At 42.7% G+C, this 19,289-nt stretch overlaps 1 protein-coding gene and 1 pseudogene across 9 annotated transcripts; one reads left to right on the top strand and one right to left on the bottom strand.

The window, feature by feature from the left end:
- Positions 1 to 855: 855 nt before the first annotated feature.
- Positions 856 to 14,296, bottom strand: LOC311252856 (CCR4-NOT transcription complex subunit 2-like). 8 transcript variants are annotated; one of them, XM_084346448.1, is made up of 16 exons: positions 14,189 to 14,296; positions 10,451 to 10,582; positions 9,807 to 9,879; positions 9,336 to 9,483; positions 8,602 to 8,835; positions 7,986 to 8,065; positions 7,774 to 7,899; positions 7,188 to 7,232; positions 6,856 to 6,986; positions 6,537 to 6,690; positions 6,282 to 6,438; positions 5,652 to 5,713; positions 5,430 to 5,479; positions 5,184 to 5,284; positions 4,732 to 4,876; positions 856 to 4,149 (listed from the first exon to the last, which is right to left on the bottom strand). In XM_084346448.1, exons 2-16 carry the CDS (start codon positions 10,568 to 10,570, stop codon positions 4,063 to 4,065), a joined length of 1,713 nt encoding a protein of 570 aa, XP_084202574.1. In that variant the 5' UTR covers positions 10,571 to 10,582; positions 14,189 to 14,296; the 3' UTR covers positions 856 to 4,062. The 8 variants fall into 8 exon arrangements, with proteins under 8 accessions (XP_084202574.1, XP_084202577.1, XP_084202575.1 ...); XM_084346451.1 differs by having other exon boundaries at positions 6,537 to 6,657; XM_084346449.1 differs by lacking the exon at positions 14,189 to 14,296 and adding an exon at positions 13,610 to 14,128.
- On the top strand, positions 13,859 to 18,119 carry LOC311252784 (annotated as a pseudogene). Its single transcript has 2 exons — positions 13,859 to 13,962; positions 17,340 to 18,119. The product of its transcript is annotated as an uncharacterized misc_RNA (transcript).
- Positions 18,120 to 19,289: the final 1,170 nt, after the last annotated feature.

Here is a 19,289-nt window from a genome sequence, read left to right as displayed (position 1 = left end):
AAATCTCATCTCATGGACCATTTAGCAGAAGAAGTTCATGTTACACCAAAAAACAGATGTTTGTGAACACACCGTCTGTTTCATTGAACTAGTCACCACAACATCACCAGACTCCCTTCACAAATGTGGTGATTTTAAGAGTTGTTGAGTTAAAACAAACTTTGTAACGTAGTGAAACTCTGTCTCTGACAGACTCTGAATCATTGTCTCCTTGTTGTAACTTCAGCATTAAATGAAAACAGTAAGTCGTTTGTTTCCTTGTACAAAGTGTCAGTTTGTGGCAGCATGGCTGTACCAGCCTGTCTGCTTCTGTGTCTAAAGTGCTAAAGTCTCACCTGCCAACATTTAGCAGCTGTTTGAACACACTGTTTACACTGAGTTCACCATTTACACTCAATTTATGAAAGAAGAAACATTTTATTGATCTAAACATGTCACATTTTACAAACACACTAAACAGTAACCAGTATAGGCGACTTCTTTGTCCCCAGACTCCCTTAACAAATGTGTCAGTTTAGTGAGTTGTTGAGTTGGAGACACTTTATAAACTGTGTGAAACTCTGTCTCTGACTGATTCTGACTGATTTGGGCCTTCTTGTAAATTCAGCAGATGTTCTGCATGAACTTCTTTCTGTCTTTGTGTAGAAACATGGTGTCGATTCAGCCTCATGAAGTTTGTCTTACAAACAGCGACTAAATTAATCCTGAGGTGACATTTTGTGAATGTGTTATGTTGAAGAATAAACTTCATCCGTCAACTTTTACCAGTAATCACAGTTAAATGAGCCAAAGTTAATAATGTAACTGTTGCAGGTAAATTTAAGGTACATCAGATAATGAATACAGGACTCCTCGTTCAGTTTCATTACCAGAATATTTATTTTATTCTTTTTCCTATTAAAACACTAGCTGCCATATTTAATAAAACAGCCAACGGCCAAGTGCCTCAGTCCTCATCCTCCAATCAAATCATCTCGAGCAGGTCACATGGGTCTGTGGGCGTGTCCTTGGCTTTGCTGCTGCAGAGTGAACGAGCTGGGCCCTGGTCGGTCGGTCGGTCGGTCGGTGTCGGCGGGCGGAGTCGGGCGTGGTCCCCTGTAAACCGTCTCCATGGTGGTTTCCGTGGTAACGGGAAGTATTGCATCGTTTCCTGGCGGCCAGCAGAGGGAGGGTCTCCTCCGATCAGACACTTTTTTGTTTTTTCCCCTTTTTTCTTAAAAATACTGCCATGTCTGTATGTATATATATTTAAATATATATACACAGCTGTACATTGGTGCCTCCTGGAGGAAATTTAAAAATAATGTCATGAAAAAAGTAAATAGTTCATATTTTGCCTCAAAATTGGGACTTTTTTGGGGTTGATTTTGCATTTTGGCGGAGTGGTGATGACCTTGAAAGGAAAGGTTCGGTATTTTCGGAAATATCATTTATTCGCTTTCTTGCAGAGTGAGATGAGACGGTTGATCGCTCTCTCGTGTCTGTACGATAAATATGAAGCTAGTGAGGCTAACTTAGCTTAGCATAAAATCAGCGTGCTCGGCTCCATCCAAAGGCACCTTTAACGCCTTGACCACACAAATACGGATATTTTCTGCCTGTTTTAAAAAAAGTGTCAACGAAGTCTACGTCAACGATACGTAAAATACCAGAGAAAAACATTCTGAGCATGTTGGTGAGCGTATTGTCGTTAGATGGTCGTAACCCAAAATAAACTAGTAATAGTAGGTAAAGTATTTTACATACAGCGGGGTACAAAAGTCTCAGACCACACTAGAAATCTCTAATTCTGTCAAATGTCCAAAAAGCTTGAGGAAAGTGTCAGAAGTCAAACTGATGAGCAGCAAATCATGACTGAAGGTTTCTACGGGGGCAGAGCTCGAGCTCTAAAACACTTTGCAGACACTGGATCAGTTTTATCCAAAGCACGATCAGGCAGAGCCAATCAGAAGGTCAATACATCAAGTTGAGTCCGCTGAGAGGAGGCTCGAGGCTGTTGATTCACAGTGGGATCGGCACTATGATCGACACTTGATCAGAATACAAGAGCTGAAATCACTCGCTGATAAATCTGCAACCGTTCTGATAAACAACACCAGCAAACAAATGCAAAACAGTGTTTTGCCGAGTGGTCTCAGACTTGTAGCGTCTACGGTATTTCACTGTCCCTAAAACAACGAGACCTTCTGGTTAAGTTTAGGCACTAAAATACTTTGTTCAGTCTAGAAAAACACTGGTTTGGATTAAAGTAATTACATTACTTGTGTTTTTTTCCGATGAGGACGAGCTGTTGGGTTTGAAGAGAGCAAGAGACTCAATCTGCCGGCAGAGAACCAAAACAATGAGCTAAAGGAGGCTAAAGGCTTGATTCACAGTGGATCGGCACTATGATCGACACTTCCACGTTACAGAGGATCAGGGTACAAAAGCTGAAATCATTTTGACTGGTGGCCTCAGACTTTTAGGATCTGCTGTATATTTTAGCAGATTTACTCAGTTAGCACGTCCGACACACGGCAGCACAGCGCTAACCAAACCTAAACAAACTGTTGGTCCGCCATTGCTGTTTCAGTCGCGTGCTCGTTACACACAAGCAACGATGGTCCGTTGTGAATTGAGGTGATGATGTAATCGTTTCCCAAATACTTTGTTTTAAATGTGAACAGAGACATGAAAAAAAATCTTCATCTTAGAAGTCGTTTCCAAAAATCCTCTCAAACAACGTTGAGGAAAATATTCCGTATTCGTGTGGACGAGACCCGAAGCTAATTAACACGTTGCTGTTTATCTCGTTATTATTAATTTTCTAAAAAAAAACTGAAATGTCTTCATGCTAAGCTAACCGTCCTCTGGCTGAAGCTTCATGTTCAGCATACAGACACGAAAAGTGAAAATCAAACTCTCGGACAGAAAACAAATGAATGAATTCCTCGAAATGCCGAATTTTTCCTCAATGATCCTGAGAGAGGTCACTCCGACAGTTCTAGGTTTGACTGCTGCCGGGCTGAAAATGAGCCAATAAATGTGGGAAGTGATAGAAAAGTAGAAGAACTTAATAAAAAAAAGAAAAAAGAAAAAGGAATTAAATATTAAAAGATTAAAAGTGAAGAAACAGGGAGCTCTGCTGGCAGAGAGGGGATAAAACCAGAAAACAAAAAAGGAAAATGGTGGAAACTGAGACAGTCGTGTTGTGAAGGGGATGTGCTGATATTTTTAATTTCAGTCACTTTAAAGTTGACAGTTGATTAAAAACACCGAACACATCCCGCTCAGAGGCTAAACTTCTTCTCATTAAGCTTTAAAATTAAACCCGCTCACATAACAGCAACAAACCAAAAGATATTTTTTCTTCTTTTATTATGAAATAGTGCTACAATGTACATTGCATTTCCTCTCCTGACTCTCCACTGTCTGCTGATGTGTGTGTGTGTGTGTGTGTGTGTGTGTGTGTGTGTGAGAGTGTGTGTGTGTGTGTTCTGATCTGTAATGCTGAAAACCTGGTAAAAATAAAGGAGATGATAAATATTTTCAGTTCCTGCCAAAGGTCAGAGGTGTGACACAGTTTGTGCACGGTGTGAAATAATTATCCATCCTGACGGGTGATTTTATTCTGTGTTAAAATCTGGTTCTTCTTAAAAGCTTCTCTAGACAAAAATAGTCACTTCTTAAGACTGAATAGAAACATGAATCACTCGATCAGGTGGACAGTTATTTACAGTGCGTGTGTTGGTGTGTTGTGCCTGTGCTGTCTGTTGACATTAAGTCTGTGCTCCACATAACAGACCAACCAAACAAACTCATGGAGGAGGGGTGGCAAATAAAAGAAAACAAAAAAGAAAAAAACAAAAAGAAAAGGAAATGAGGTAAAGAACAAAAACCAGAAGAGTTAAAATCAAAGTCTGTTCAGTGACGTGTTTGGGAGCCAGGACGTCCTCTCCCGTCCTGAGTCCTGATTGGCCAGATTCACTTTTGAGTGTGTGGAGGTGGAAAAGAAACCTAGAGGGATGACGACTGACGAGCCAGGAGGGCCAATGGCAGGCAGGCAGGAGGAGGTAGAGCCAATCAGAAGGCCTGCTGGGCAGGATTGTAGTTGAATGTGGAGGGAACGTGAGGTCGCTCTTCTAGTTTGTCATACTCCAGATGAAACTCCTGAAAACAGAGAGACACAGTGAACTCTGTGAAACATCTTCTGTGTTTAAAGGTCAAAATAATCCTTTATAACACTTTTATTTCTTTACCAATAAAAACAGGTGAAATATGTAAGAATAGGAAACCTGTCGAATTCATACCCAGAAACAAACAGGGGGCAGCGTATTACTAGAATAACAGCTAGTTGCTGCTAGCCATTAGCTTAGTTAGCTGTGCAGCTATCAGTTCAGACTGGGAGCTCGGGACCAGGGGAGTGTTTGTGTTTACATCATTAGCACACGGCAGGTTTAATAAACTTAGCCTCCATTTGAGCTGAGTCGCAGGGCTACCGCACCTCAATCACGTCTATAGGCAAGACCCGCCCTCCTCTGCCTCTGATTGGCTGTCGCGAACGTTTCAGCATCAAACATGAACTTTAGATGAATGAACACACTTTGAAACAACATCATGAAAAAAGGCAGTTAAATTGTGTGTAAGCGGGTGTTTCCTACCTGGGTGTCATGTGATTGGTTCTGCATTAGAAACAGGTAGGAAACAGGTGTGAGTCTGTGTGTGTGTGTGTGAGAGTGTGTGTGTGTTTACCTTGGCCACCTTCCTCCAGTTGAGGCAGTCGAAGAAGTAGTAGGTCCCTCTCTCGTAGGCGTTGGTCTTCAGCGTGGGCTCCATCCCCGGGGCCCGGGTGATCCAAACCCGCTCCTCTTTATGGTACCTCCAGTCCCTGTTAAACCTGGACACACACACACACACACAGACACAGACACACACACACACACAGACAGACACACACACACACACACACACACACACACACACACACACACACACACACACACACACACACACACACACACACACACACACACACACACACACACACACACGTTAATAACAGTTCATTAGTGACTGAGCAGCACTCAGTGTAACTCGAGGAACTGGTAGTCAGAGGGGACGGGACCATAAAAGATTTTCACCTGGATCAGTTTGTTAAGTAACAGGTGTGTGTGTGTGTGTGTGTGTGTGTGTGTTGCTCTCACAGTTCTACTGCAGCCAGGAGTTGTAGTAGGTCTCCTCCGTTCATATAGTAGAGATAAAACAGCAGATCTTCACCATACCGAGACAACTTGATAGCTGCTAACTGGAGACAGGAGAGAAACAGAACGACAGTTAAACATTTAAATCATTTCAGTTAAGACATCTGCCACAGTATCAAAGCGTACTGATCAACTAAGACACCCAGACATGAAACCCAACTGAATTATTATCCAGTTCTACGTACGTACCTTGTCCCTTATGTGGATGTTGGTTAAATACTCTGAAGGGACGTGGAAGTCTGCAGGAGGAGGAGGTAAAGTGAGCTGAAAACACTGAAAAACCTTCTAAACTCTTCTTCCAACCAACTTCAGCAACATAATAAAAACCACCCAGATGTATCTGAGTCTAATATTCCCTCCACAGATATCAAAATAAACCTAAAATAAATCAGGTGTTTGGTGTAAACTCACCTATGTCCTGCGGTCGACACGGAGCCGACGCCCAAGGAGACGCAAACTTAGGATAGAGATTCCTGAAGGAGACAGAAGAGACAAGAAATCACTGAAAGTCAACGACTTCTGAGCCCTGCGTCATAACATCGTGATTTAAAAGGCCTCCAAATGAAGTCGTGTGTCCCCTCAGAGTTGCCGTAAAGTATCAGCTGTTGTCGTTTGTGACATAGGAGAGAGAATGAATGAGAATGAAATGAAGTTTGTTGTCGCTCAGTGCGCCAACGTCTCCATGTCCACTGTGTTTCTTTCTACTGAGCTTTTTAAAAATATGCTTGTTCTGTGTATAAAGCTTCCTCGGGCTCTCTGCGCCTCCTTCATGCTGTGTTATCGCCACATGACTCGACTCTGTAGCCCCATTCACACCGCCTTTTCAAGGTGGGGATATTTCTTATCCCGCCTCGCCATCTGTGTGGAAGTCACAGAGGTGAATGAGGGGACAGTTTCGTTCTGCCTCTCATCCGCCATTGGAGGTAGTAACAGAGGCGAGAAGACGTCTGTGTGGGCGCGAGTGTGTCGGTCTGATGGTGTTCAGTCTGAAAACCAAACATAGTGTGTGTGTCTCTGTGTGTGTCTCTGTGTGTGTCGTACTCAGGTGAGTTGAGGTTGAGGCCGAGCGTGGTGAGGTCCGAGCCCAGCGCCAGGTGGACCATGCCGGGGTCCGTCTCTGCCGCCCGGATGAACGTCAGCAAGCCGATCATCCCAAACTGGTCTGTTACCATGCCGACCGGGATGTTGGTCACTCGCCCTGGGAGACGGAGACAACACGTGAGGACGACTGTAAATCTACTCCACAGGTGAATCTTTTTGTGTGAGGATGCATCGTGACGTGTGTGCCCGTCTCACCGTCAGGAAGCACCTGAATCCCTTTCTTCTGCTGGTTGTTGTTGCTCGGTGCGGAGCTCTTGTCGCCGGGGAACTTTGGACCATCTGAGTTAGAGGCGGGCTTTCCTGATGAGTTCAGATTCTGATTGGACAGAAACGGAGGGAAAAAGAAGTCCTAAGAGACGGGACGAGTCAGGACATCAGAGCACGGCGTGAGCAGGGACATGATACCATGATTAAAAACATAAATGACTGAAAAATTGGACAAAACAGAGCAAAAAAAAAAAAAAGAGAGAAAACAGGACAGAGAAAAGAAAACATGACAAAACAGCAAGCTAACCGTTTTGCTGTCCTCGTTGGTGCTGGTGGGGTCTTTTGTTTGGTAGTTTGGCCCAGGGAGAGCTGGGAAATCTTCGTTATGGATGGAGAAGTCCTGCGACTGTTCACTGGACGGCTTGGTTACCATGCCAACTGGGAAAATGGAGGACAGAGTAGTTAGCGACGCACAGCCACCGCAGCAACAGAAATAAACTGCACTCACACCAGGATTCATCGGTGCTGTAACTAACAACTTCTTTTCATATCGACTGATCGTCCATTTAGTTTCTGTTTCAAATAATCAAATATTTGGTTCATCAATTATCAGAAAATGTTAAAAAAAAAAATGCTCACTGAGAAGTTCAAACTTCTTGTTTTGTTCGACCGCCAGTCCGAGACCTAAAAATATTTATCACATAACAGAAATAAAAGCTGGAAAATCTTCACGTCTGAGAAGCTGGAAAAAGAGAATATGAACGCTTCTGAGGGCGTCAAGGTTCTGATTAGAAATCGAAAAATTGACCGAAATAATCCGTCAATTTCAACAAACACTTGTATGCACAAAGACAAAGACGTGAGTGGTGTGAAGGGAACTCCAACAGTGTCAGAGATGTTTCAGAGATCCTTTATTGATTTGTTTGAGAAGAGGGTTCCCTCTGGACAGATTACAGAAACTGAACTTTACACAAACTGAATTTCTATCTTTGTTGTTAATCGTTGGATCCCTGATGGCTGGTGTTTATTCTTGCTGAATGTTATTTGAACTCGTCTTAAAGCCACCAGGACAAAGTCAAGCTGTTGTGAAATACTCATCTTTTTAAAGAAGAGTTTCAAACTGTAAATGACAGTTTGTCAGGACATGAAAGTCGAAGTCTAATGACAGAAGTTGTGTTTTCAAATCAAATCAAAGCTAATGGTGAGCGGTGAGGTGGTGTCGTACCGTAGGGAGCCCGACCGGCCAGCGGGTTGAGCAGTGGGGTGGGATTTGAGCCTCCATCCCTCCGACTCCTGTCTGCTAACGCTGGGAAATCTGACAGGTCCAACCCCGTCACATTCTCACTGCCGTCTGGATGGAAAACACACACAACACTTTAATAATAACAACAACAACTTTAAACTACAACTACTTAAATGAGGGGTGTTTCTTTGTACCTGTGCCGTTGAAGATGTTGTTGGAGAGGGAGTTGTTCATGTTGAAGCCTGGATTCCTGTTCACCCCGAACCCTGACATACTGACACACAGACAGAAACACACAGGATTATTCTCAGATATGAGCTTTTAAAAAATGCTGAGACTAAATATGGATGAAGGATTTGATGGTCACGGATAGAAAGTGTCTGTAGATAATCAATATTTAGTTACAGAACAGGATGAGGGCCACTGTACCAGTTTAAAGGCAGAGTTCTGCAAAAAATGTCTGTGGTCGTCATCGTCTTCTGTACAAAGTCGATCCTGTTTACAGTCGGTTAAATCAGATATTTGTTGTTTGTTGTTGACTATCAGACTCAGACTTTGTATATCTGACAGTCTTGGTCAGTGGGAGGTGACAGTATACACGAGTAGTGATCAGTAAGACGGCTCGAACGCTGCAGCGCTCCAACATCCATATTATTAACTGCACCACAGTGGTGACGTTTCAAACACCGTTCTCCATCAGACGCTGACGAGTTGCTCTGTTTTCAAACAAACACTTCAGGTTCAGCTTCTCAGATGTGTCCTGACTCTTCTGACAGTAAAGAGAGACGGCAGAGTGAGGTGGAGCGTTACCTGTTGATGGTGAAAGGCTGCCGCGCTTGCTGCTGTTTGGGCATGCCGATGATGCTGGGTGACGACCGGCTGGGACTCCCCATACTGCTGCTCCTCCCTGCTCCTACACCGCCGGCACCTCCCCTCTCCCCTCCGACTCCCACTCCTCCTACCATCCCAGCCGACTGCCCCGTTGGACCCCCCACCTGCTGGCTGTGGTTCAGCACGCTCCGGCTGCTCATCGGCAAAATACCCCTGCAGAGAGGAGGAGGAGGAGGAGGAGGAGGAGGAGGAGGAGGCACAAAGACAGAAACACAGCCGAGGGGTTACAAGAGGAGGAGGAGGAGGAGGAGGAGGAGGAAGAGGAGGTTTTGAGGTTTGGAGCAGCAGTTTGTGGAGGAAGAGGAACATGAGCAGCTGGGTTTGAAACACTGAGGTTATGTGTTCTGACTGAGATGAGATAAATTAACAGGAAGTCCAGTTTTAACTAACACATCTGTCATTTTTTGTTATTTTACATTTATTTTATTTAGGTTTCACACATGAACAGACAAGTTTACGACTCCGGTGAGTTGATAAACATGACAATTATAAATATATCAAATTACAGTGAAACAGTTAAAAATACTACTTCAGTATTTTAGAGTAAATAAATCCACCATGACATTTTAAACAGGCAGGACTCAGATCCAACCATTAAATGTAAATATGTGTGTGTGTGTGTGTGTGTGTGTGTGTGTGTGTGTGTGCTGTACCTGCTCGGTGAGGGAGGCGTGTGCATTGTGCCAGTGTTGGGTGTACTGGCATGACTGGGGAGCTGGCTGCCAGACTGGTTCAACCCACTTCGACTTAACTGAGGTGCTGTGCTGCTGTTCATACCCCGCATGGGAAACCCCAACGCACCTGCAGCAAGAGAGAGCGAGAGAGTGAAACCTCGACAGTGTTCACACCGTGTTCCTGATGTTTGTCTGATAAACTTTCTCTTTCACCAAAGAAGCTGTTTGGAGCCAGAAATGTGAAGACCGGTATTTATTCTCAAGATTCATGCACATTAACACACGGTTTACTGTCACTGTGATCAAAGCACAGGACAGTCTGGTTGTGTATGAATGATTTGTGCATCGTGTGGGATGTTTAACCCTTCATGTCGACCATAAGTTGAGCTTTACATTGTGAATCAACGGACTCCTGAAACTAAAACCAGAAACAGGCGAGTGTGTTCTTACTCTGCGGGCCATATAAACTGGCTCCCAGCTGTGACAGTTGACCCGTTGAGGAAGCAGAGGAAGACGCCAGCATCTGAAGAGAGAAGAAACACAGACACGTCCTTCAGTTCGCCTCACATCATCATGATCATCATGATCATCATCATCATCATCATCGGTTCAACACGTCTTTGTCGATGTTCCCATTTCCTTCTTTGTTTGCTCACTTTTCAAAAACTAAATCATGAAGACTGAAAGAACGCTGAACGGACAGTGAACTTCTTGTACCTGCGTACACTACGAGCCCCGTGTTCGTCTCTCAAAGGCCATTAAATACAAGAAACGCTTGCAGCAGCTGCCTCGTTTGAAGATGAACTTAAGGATAACTCCAGAGCGTGCGCGCTGTAACTTGTCCGGGTGCTGCACCACCCTCGAAGTTTAGTTCCATCAACATCACGCTCTTAATGAACATTTAGAAAATAGATTTTTGACGATTGTTACTTTATTCTGAATCGATGTTTTGGCAGCCGCAGTCATAGCGTGAGACTAAAATTAAAACATGTAATAACTACAGACTTAAAAAACTCATAATTTATACCATGAGCTTAAATCGGGCCTTTTCTCCACACTGTGAAAACCCAGAAGAAGCTTCATGAACAACTTACGTCTTTGTCAGCGCGGTGTGGAGGGAACATGGACTGTTGGGTGTAGTAGAGGCTGGAGTCGTCCGCGTAGTCGCTCTCTACCCCTCCCTCCATAAACTTCTTCCGGTTAGCACCAAACATACCGCGTGTCACCTGAGAAACCAGACACAGGAAACAGTCAGACTGACTGACAGAGTGAAACTGCAGTGAGGTGAATCTGCTCCTTCCTGTCACACCTGCACTGTGTCTAAACTAAACTGTGATCAACAGCAGCATCTGGAAAAAATATACTTTTGTTGTAGCAGCAGCAGCAGCACCACACATCCTCTCTGCAGCAAAACAGACTTTCACAGAAATATTTGAAGATGAATGTTTCAACAAGGGAAGCACAGTTAAATTAAATATACCCAAATTCATAATACAGCTGAGTGCAATATCCAGATAACAGATCATAATGAAGTCCTGTAGAGCAGCAGGGACGTCCTGGTGTAAAAATCCTGTTCACATGTAAGAAAACACGTTTGTTTGGTACGGACTCAAACAAATGTCACATCAACAGGATTTTAATAGTAATTTTCCAGTAAAAATGATGAAAAATTATCGTTCCCACTAGTTGTGAATCATGTCGTAATCATAATATCTGTCAAAAATAAACTACAAAACTTTTGTCTGCTGGTTGGACAAAACATCTACTGAGGAAGTTCACGTGGCTCTGGGAAATTACGAGGAACAATTTTCATTATATTCTGTGTTTTTTAGAATAAACTATTAAATTGAGAGTCATTTTGAGAAGTGTATAGTTATGTTATGTTGCCCAATCCGCACCAACATGATTCAGATTATAAGGCGGGAAAAGATGCGTTGGGTCATTTATTATTAATAAATTCACAGAAAGGTAACTGTTTAAGTGCTCTGGTGTCATTTAACTTAGTGAGGCACATAAATAACAGCCTGATACCGGATCATTTATATTATCTGTTATCGGCAGATAATAAGCCGAACTGCTTTAGTAGACTTTACACACAGTGTGTGGCGGTATGCACCTTTAAAGGATCAAATCTTCATTGACTGATTTTAAATCAAACTCTCTTTGTGTTCATGACTGAATAAACAAACTGACCATAAAGAACAACACAGTTTATACTGTTATACTTTGTTTATATGTGGCGGACCCTGCCACCTCTCTAGCTTCAAAACACTGTATCATCCTCTGAGAACAGCTCGTTTATTCACTCATGGTAAAAATACATATTCCTGGGTTCGTATTATTACCTCGTTATATATTATTATTGTAAATATTAAAATTCTAGGTTTGCATTTCTTCTACAAAACTACATATTGCCCCTTTAAAGTTGGTCTTCCAGCAGCCAATGAACATAGAGAAGAAAATCAACAACACTATTGTCGCGATGATGAAGTTGAACTGCTGCTCCTGTGTAGAGCCACGCACTGTAGACATGAGCCACACTACTACATGTCCTGCAAGTGTTCAGAGAGGAGGGAAAACTTCATCTTATTAGAGCGATAAACATCAAATCATCCATATTTGCCTTTCTTACCCTCAGGCTGCATAAACTACAGGTTAGGGACTTATTTAAAAAAATATTTGAAAGTGAAATTATGCGTTATCTGTGTCGGCTGAAAAAACACATATTACTAAATATTGGTTCACATTTTGGTAAACACAGAAGAAGTGAAGAACGCTGTCGCTGCACTCATGATGTCAAACTGCTGCACCTGAGTGGAGCCCGGAGTGTAAACCTGACAGCCTCAGCACACCTGAACCTGCCTCAGCCTCCGCTGTGAACGGTCACAAGCCGTCTTTAAAATGCAAAAATGTGCAATCTAGCTCTGGACTTATCAGATTCAGTATTAGCTGAAAAAATCCACATCTTGCATCCACAATCTCACTTTTTGGGAAGCAGAAAGCTCAGAGATCATTTCCAATGTTTGTTTTGTTTATGCCTGAAATATTTTCAGCTGCATGACTTGATTTTTCTTTATGATTTATTTGTGTTCAGTCCAGTCGACGCTTCAAATTTGGGAGCAATTTGTTTGAGCGAAACTTAAACCAGTCGGTAACTGACGGACGAGTTAACTGCGTTTCTGTTCAGTGTTGTTTTTACCATCAAATCCAAAGACGCACTTCATGGTTTTGACTATAAATCACCGCTGACTTAATATTTAGCAAACAAGCTGAGTATCAGTGTTTGATTCATAATCAAACCTGATTTCTTTTTAGTTTAGAGAAGTTAAAATAGTTTCACATTCATTATGATTATCATCTACACATGATCTTCCTCTTTGTCAGTGTTTTGGTTCATTTTATAAACATCAGTATGGTTTGTATTTTGTACAAACATGTCATTTGCAAGTGCCTTCATCACAAGTACAACAAAGACAGGAACTTATTTTTGCAATTATTTGTTAAATATCCTGCCTCTGTTACATGCATTTGTCACAAGTTTGAATGATCATTGCAAAAACAGTGTGTATATATCGTCCGATATCTCGATATCAGAACTTTTTACTTCCTAATATCTTCATCTGTCCCAAAGATCGAGTCAAATAAGTTACTTCCAGACTGATCGATCATGAAAGTAATCGTTAAAAGAAGCGCTGTTAATGTGTCGCTGGTGACACAAGACTTCACTTCTTCACATCTTCACAAAGAAACGTTGAAAAGTTGAGATTGTTCAATTCAAACATAAACCATGTGAAGACCCAACTGGTCAGTTTGAGCATTATAAACAACGTATCTCACCATGAAGAAGGACTGTCCGACTTAAATCATGTTTAAAACCTGAAACAAACCTGACTACCTGAGCTGGTTTGAGCACAAAGCTCCACAGCAGAGTTTAGACTGTGATCTCTCAGGATTACTTTTGTTTACTATGATGCGTTAGCCAGCGAACAACGGCTAATGGAGCTCTTGCACGCCTAAAACAGTGTGCAGTTGTATAAATGTGTATTGTTACTTGCATTCAGTGTGTTTTCTGGTCAGAAAACCCCTCAAACCCACTTGTATTGGACAAGTGGCGTGCAAACTTGACTTTTCATGTGTAAAAGCATCGTTAACCGTGCAGCAGTGTCGCAAAGGGCTAGCTAAAGTTAGCCGTGTGAGCTAATGCTAGCTCCGATAATCTTACTAACTAACCTTAATTAAACAATTAACGCTACCTGCCGGTGTCCTGGCAGCACAAATGATCCGGTTTGTCCTGATTCGGGTTCAACGCGTTGGGCAATGTAAATAATAGCTAATAGCTGGCATTACTTTGTTAGCTGTAAAATGTGCCAGGAGCTAATGCTAGCCGACTAGCGCACTCAGCGAACAGCTTGCTCCATTGGAATGCATGGGGATGTTAGCATGAGAGCTAACGCTCACTGCCGAGCGAGCTATTCAGCTAACAGCATCGTCTGCACGCCACGATGGGGAGAGTTGTAAGCGGTTATTACACGATCTGGCGAGCCGAAAACGCCGGTTTGTCTACGAGTATGCAGACAGGCCACCGGGCACACGAGCCGGGGGCCAGGTGTGTTTTTGTCCGGGTTTGGGCCTGCTGCGCCTCCGTCGGTTAGTTCCCCAAAACAACAACAAAAAGCAGCGGAGCCGGACTGCCGGGTTTAAAGTCCTGTCTTCCGCTTTCCTTCACCGCCCGGTCCAGTTGTGACCACTGCACGAGTGGAGCTTGATTTAAATGAGGTTGTAACGAGTCTCCGCTGAGAAAAGACTTTAAACGAATAAAAGAAGGAGCTTACCGCATCAATCTTTATTCCCCGCTACAATCCAAGATGGCCGTCATCTCTTCGCCAACCAGCGAGGATGCTGGGATGCCTTTCGCCTCTGACCCCTGAGCCTCCATCACTCTGCTCCACTCTGCCCTGTACCACCCATCCTGCACTGCACTGTACTTTATATGTGTATGTGTGTGTATATATACATATATATGTATATATACTGACTTTACTATATTCTACTCTATTGTACTGTGTATCATCTGAAGGTTCATCACTCTGCTCTCTCCTCTATACAATATACTGGTGTAGTTTGTAGACAGTGTCGGGCAAGTTACCTTCAAAATGCAATATGTTATATATTACTAGTTACCCTCTTTTTATAGTAATATCTTACGTTACAATATTACTGTCTGTGTAGAAAAATATATTACTTGTTACACTACTTTATAGTTACTTTCAATGAAATGCCCAAATATCCTCTAGAGAACAATTAAATAGATGTCTTTAAATAAATGAATGTCCTTGGACTCAGTGATGAGCAGGCAGAGGATCACAGTCTGAATATTATGAGATAAGAATAAATATATTCTATAATGACATGACAAGACAAACATCTCTTCTTCTTTTTATTTTAGTCCACAGAACAATGAATACATGATGTGATTCAAGAATGTAACTTAAAGTGCGCTCACAGGATCAGGTTTCATCATGAGGCTCATTTCAGTCACACAGAGACTGAACACAGAACTTATAGGCCCGGCTGTATTAAACACACAGAGCCTATATTAATACGGTCATGTTGGTGTGGATGAGTTTTAAAAAACATAAATTAAAAGCTTCACTTTGGTCGGTAAGGAGGATTGTAACATGTTATGTGACATAACTGTGGGAATACATCACTGAAATATTATTACGTGTTATATTACTCTGTTACCAGTAAAACAAGTATATTACTGTAATGTGTTTCTTTTGTAACGCGCTACCACAACCCTGGTTGTAGTCCTAACACCCAGAAATCAGTTTGCATTTTGGCACATCTGGTTCCCTCGTCTCAAAGTCGGGAGGATGGTGAATTGTTTTCTCAGTTAAATGCCTAAAATAAGGTCTGTGGTTACGTTTTGTTCTCCAACATAAGCTCCATCATTAAATGTCCACAGTTTAATTATAAAGCTCTTCATGTGTTAAAAACAGTTAGCGGTTGCTAACAAGTGTCTGAATGAGACTACAGAGGTTGTCGGGGACATTAAACGTCCTCACAGCGAACACGGAGACTCGTCTCCTCACTAGTCCATCTTCACAGGCCCACTTTAGTTACACACTGTTCTCACTCTGACTTTACAACTTGTGCATCGATCAGTTTATAGAAACCTGGATAGTAATTGTGCAGTAAGACGCTCAGTGGTGGAGACGTTTGAGTCATGTGACCGTGATGTCGTCTGTTTGTAGACTAGCATTAGCTTTTTACTGCTACACATTTAATTTACTCTTCAAATATAACAAAGTGGAGTTCATCTGTGGAGATGATCTCCTCTCTCTTCTCTCTGTAACATTACGTTCATGAAGTAAAGTCCATTTCCCCTCCAGCTCCAGTCAGCAGTCAAGATGACAGAACGAAAACACCTGATGATGGAGGTCACTGCTGCAGTCAGGCTGATAAACAGGAGTGAAGATAAATCCACGTTTTAATCCCAGAAGTTACAAAGTCACCTCTGAGCTCTCCTCCCGTCGGTGAACGCTCCGGATCAGAGCTGAATCTGATGTGACTCCAGGTGTTTATTCCCTTCTGTGTGTTACTGTTTTCAAAATCACAACAGCCGCCAAGCTAGCAACCTACAGGCTGAACACGGTATGTTAGCTTTATACGGTCGCTAACCCTACAGACCTAAACAAGCTAGCAGATCTTCTTCTGACGAGCTTTTCCCCCCTGATTCCTCTGGAGGTTACTTGGGGAACGATTACGGGTGGTAAACGGGTAGCCTACTCTAATAATAAATAAAACATATAGCGGCAATAAAAGTAAAAAACAAAAACAGACTAGTTTCTGTCCATCTCAATGTGAGGTGATCCTTGTTTTTTTCCTCAGCTACAGCATTCAACACATGGATCAGATAGTCTTCTGTGTGTAGCCGTGTGAATAAAGATAATTTATCCTTCCTTCAACTTTCATGTATAAATTATAGGTTCTACATTATTGTCCTACACTGATTCACTGGGGTGTCCAACCTGCAGGTACATTATGTTTAAATCCTGTGCCATTGTTGCTTTGCTATGTCTGATTAAATCCACCAGATGTCGCTGTTTAATCCTGAGGTTGATTTATTTTTGCTTCAAACCAGAGTTGATGGAGGTTCAGTGCAAATATTCCTTATATTTCACACATCACATCGGAGATAGTTTATATTTATAAGCATAACTTCTGCTGTTGAATGTGTTTTTGCTGGTTTTTGTCTTGTGTTAAATTTCAGCTCACTTTTTTAAAGTTAGTGGCTAAATCTGTATTTCCTTCCTACACTGTGTATGTGACCCACACACACCTTCATCACCATCGACACAAATCCAAATGACACCATTTAACACTTTAAACAGGCTACGGTAAACATCCATGACAGTTTTTCAGCGGTTGTAGCCACGTTTAGACTGAAATAGATAAATAAGATAATAGCAAATGCACTGGCTGACCTGCAAATATATGGCTACACCTGTCATTAGCAAACAAACTGATGTAGTATCAGGCTTTCACAGCTATGCTGCAAATAAACTGATATGTTTTACAAGGAAAATAACAGCTTAATGTATTATTCACAATGCCGAATTTACAAGACGGGACCGATGACTTAGAATTTGCCTCAGCCGTTTCACAAAGTTGATTAAAATTCTCCTCATGATGCAACAACTCTTAAAATCACTCGATTTGTAAGGGAGTCTGGGATTGTGTCCTCGCTAGTGACTTCCCTTGAGTATTTATTGTTTATTAAGAGCAAAGTTAAACCCTGGTTGTAGCTAAGGTGGAGCTAATTCCATTAATAGCTAGTTTAATCTATAACAATTCAATATATATAATCACCTGGTGACATGGTTTGTTTGTAAAACTGTAATATGTGAAATAAACACAACTAACTCTTTATCGATATTAATCACAGTTTTCCTCTCGTTTTCTCTCTCCCTCACATAGGGCCGTGGCCGTGGCCGTGGCCGTGCTGCGGTCCAGACATCAGATCATCCTCAAGTCTGGCACAGAGTGGCAGATAATGGTGGACATGGATGACCACACATTTGCCCGGTTGACCCGGTTTGAGGTCCTTCAAAGGTACCTACAGGAGGGTTGCCTGCAAAGTGACCACTACCAAGGGACGCCTCCCCTGCCTATTGCCAAGAAGATGCTCATGTTCCTGTGGTACATGGCCAACCAGAACTGCTTCCAGTAGATATCTGACAAGTTCAACGTCTCACCCTCATCAGCACACCGCGCCATGCTCCAAGTGCTGACCATCATGTCCACCCTCGGCCGGGCTTTTGTCTCTTGGCCTACAGGCTGTGAGAAGACGGTGTCTGCCACCAGCTTCCAACGCACATGTGGCCTTGAGGGGGTCATTGGAGCGATTGATGGCTCGATGCCACATCAAGATCCAGAGGCCACCGGTCAGAGGAGGGGACTACATGAACAGGAAGTCCTACTACTCTGTTCTCCTCCAGGGGACCGTTGACGCTGAAGTTGCTTCATCAACGTCTTCACTGGAATCCCTGGCAGAGTGAGTGATGCCAGGCTGCTGCAGTCCTCCACATTTTTCCAAGAGGAGAAGATGGGGGAGATCGTCTGCTGGGGGACAGTGCTTACATCGGTCAGGCTTTCACCTTCACCCCGCGGCGTGACAACGGGGCTCTCACAGATACAGACCTTCACCGCAACACTGACATCAGCTGGCACCAAACACATGCACCGTCACTGTGGTGAAGATCGTCTTGGCTGCATCTTTTCTCCACAACCTTTCCCAAGGTGCCTGGATAGGATGCGATGATCTCAGATGGATGTCCAAGAGAGGAAGATGCCAACGAGTAGGAAGTGGTGTCCTGGCAAATGTTTGGCAAAACCAAAGACTCTACCAAGTTAAATGAAAGATGCTTCTATCTACTTCCCATTTATCTGACTTATATAACGTATATGACGTATATTGCTGACACTTTTCCTGTGTTTTGTAATAAACAACACTTTTTCTCCCATTCTGAAATCGTTGGCCGCTGCTATACACTGACATGGTTCATACTGTTTATGGGTGTGATAACAATGCAAGGTATCCTTTGCACGACTGCAGTGAGGTGCCTGTGTAGCTGATCAAACATTCAAACACACTCAGGCTTGGATGAGTTAAAAAATGTTTATTTTTTGAAGAAGATCATACCAATATAAAAATGTGTACAAAACAAAATGTTGTTACAGTATTAAAAGTAGAAAAATGTACATCTGTGCAAGTTGTATGTCTGCTTTAGACAGTGCAAATGAAAGAGTGCAAACAAAAGGTTAATTTAACTTAAAAAAAATACAGTCACATAGAAAAGAGAATCTTCTTTTAAGTTTTGTGTCCGTTGTCGTCATACAACGACATCAACGCCTCACATCTTGTCCACCATCCTACTGAACAGCTGGAGGAGCTCGCTCCGATCACTCCTCAGCCATCTCCTCCCACAGCAGCTTCTTTGTCTGCTTCCCCAACGTCACCCGCCGGTCGAGGTCAATGAGGGACTTTGCACAGGGCCGTGGCCAAACTGGGGCCCTAAGCAGAATTTTATTTTGAGCCCCCCCCCCCCAATTACAAAATGACTCTTTCAACAATGGAGCAAGCCTTTTACAGATGCACACGTCTGCATTTTCTGGATGCAAACTCATCAATGAGGTCATCATATGACAGCTGCTGTGCCACCTCTGAGCTGATGCTTGTGACAGCCAGGCCGCTCAAGCTTCAGTTTAGAAAAGCGTCGCTCAGCAAAGGCAGCTAACAGGGAGAGTTACTGCAATGGGGCTAGTCTCAAAGATTAACATGCAATTAATGCAAATACGACAACAACTAATATTCATTATGATTTGATATTTCTATATGGTTATTTCTACATTTTGCACATATATTCA

Source organism: Pagrus pagrus (assembly GCF_965226575.1).
Source record: "Pagrus pagrus genome assembly, chromosome: 23".
Classification (NCBI taxonomy): domain Eukaryota; kingdom Metazoa; phylum Chordata; class Actinopteri; order Spariformes; family Sparidae; genus Pagrus; species Pagrus pagrus.
This window is presented reverse-complemented; position numbering and strand designations above follow the sequence as displayed.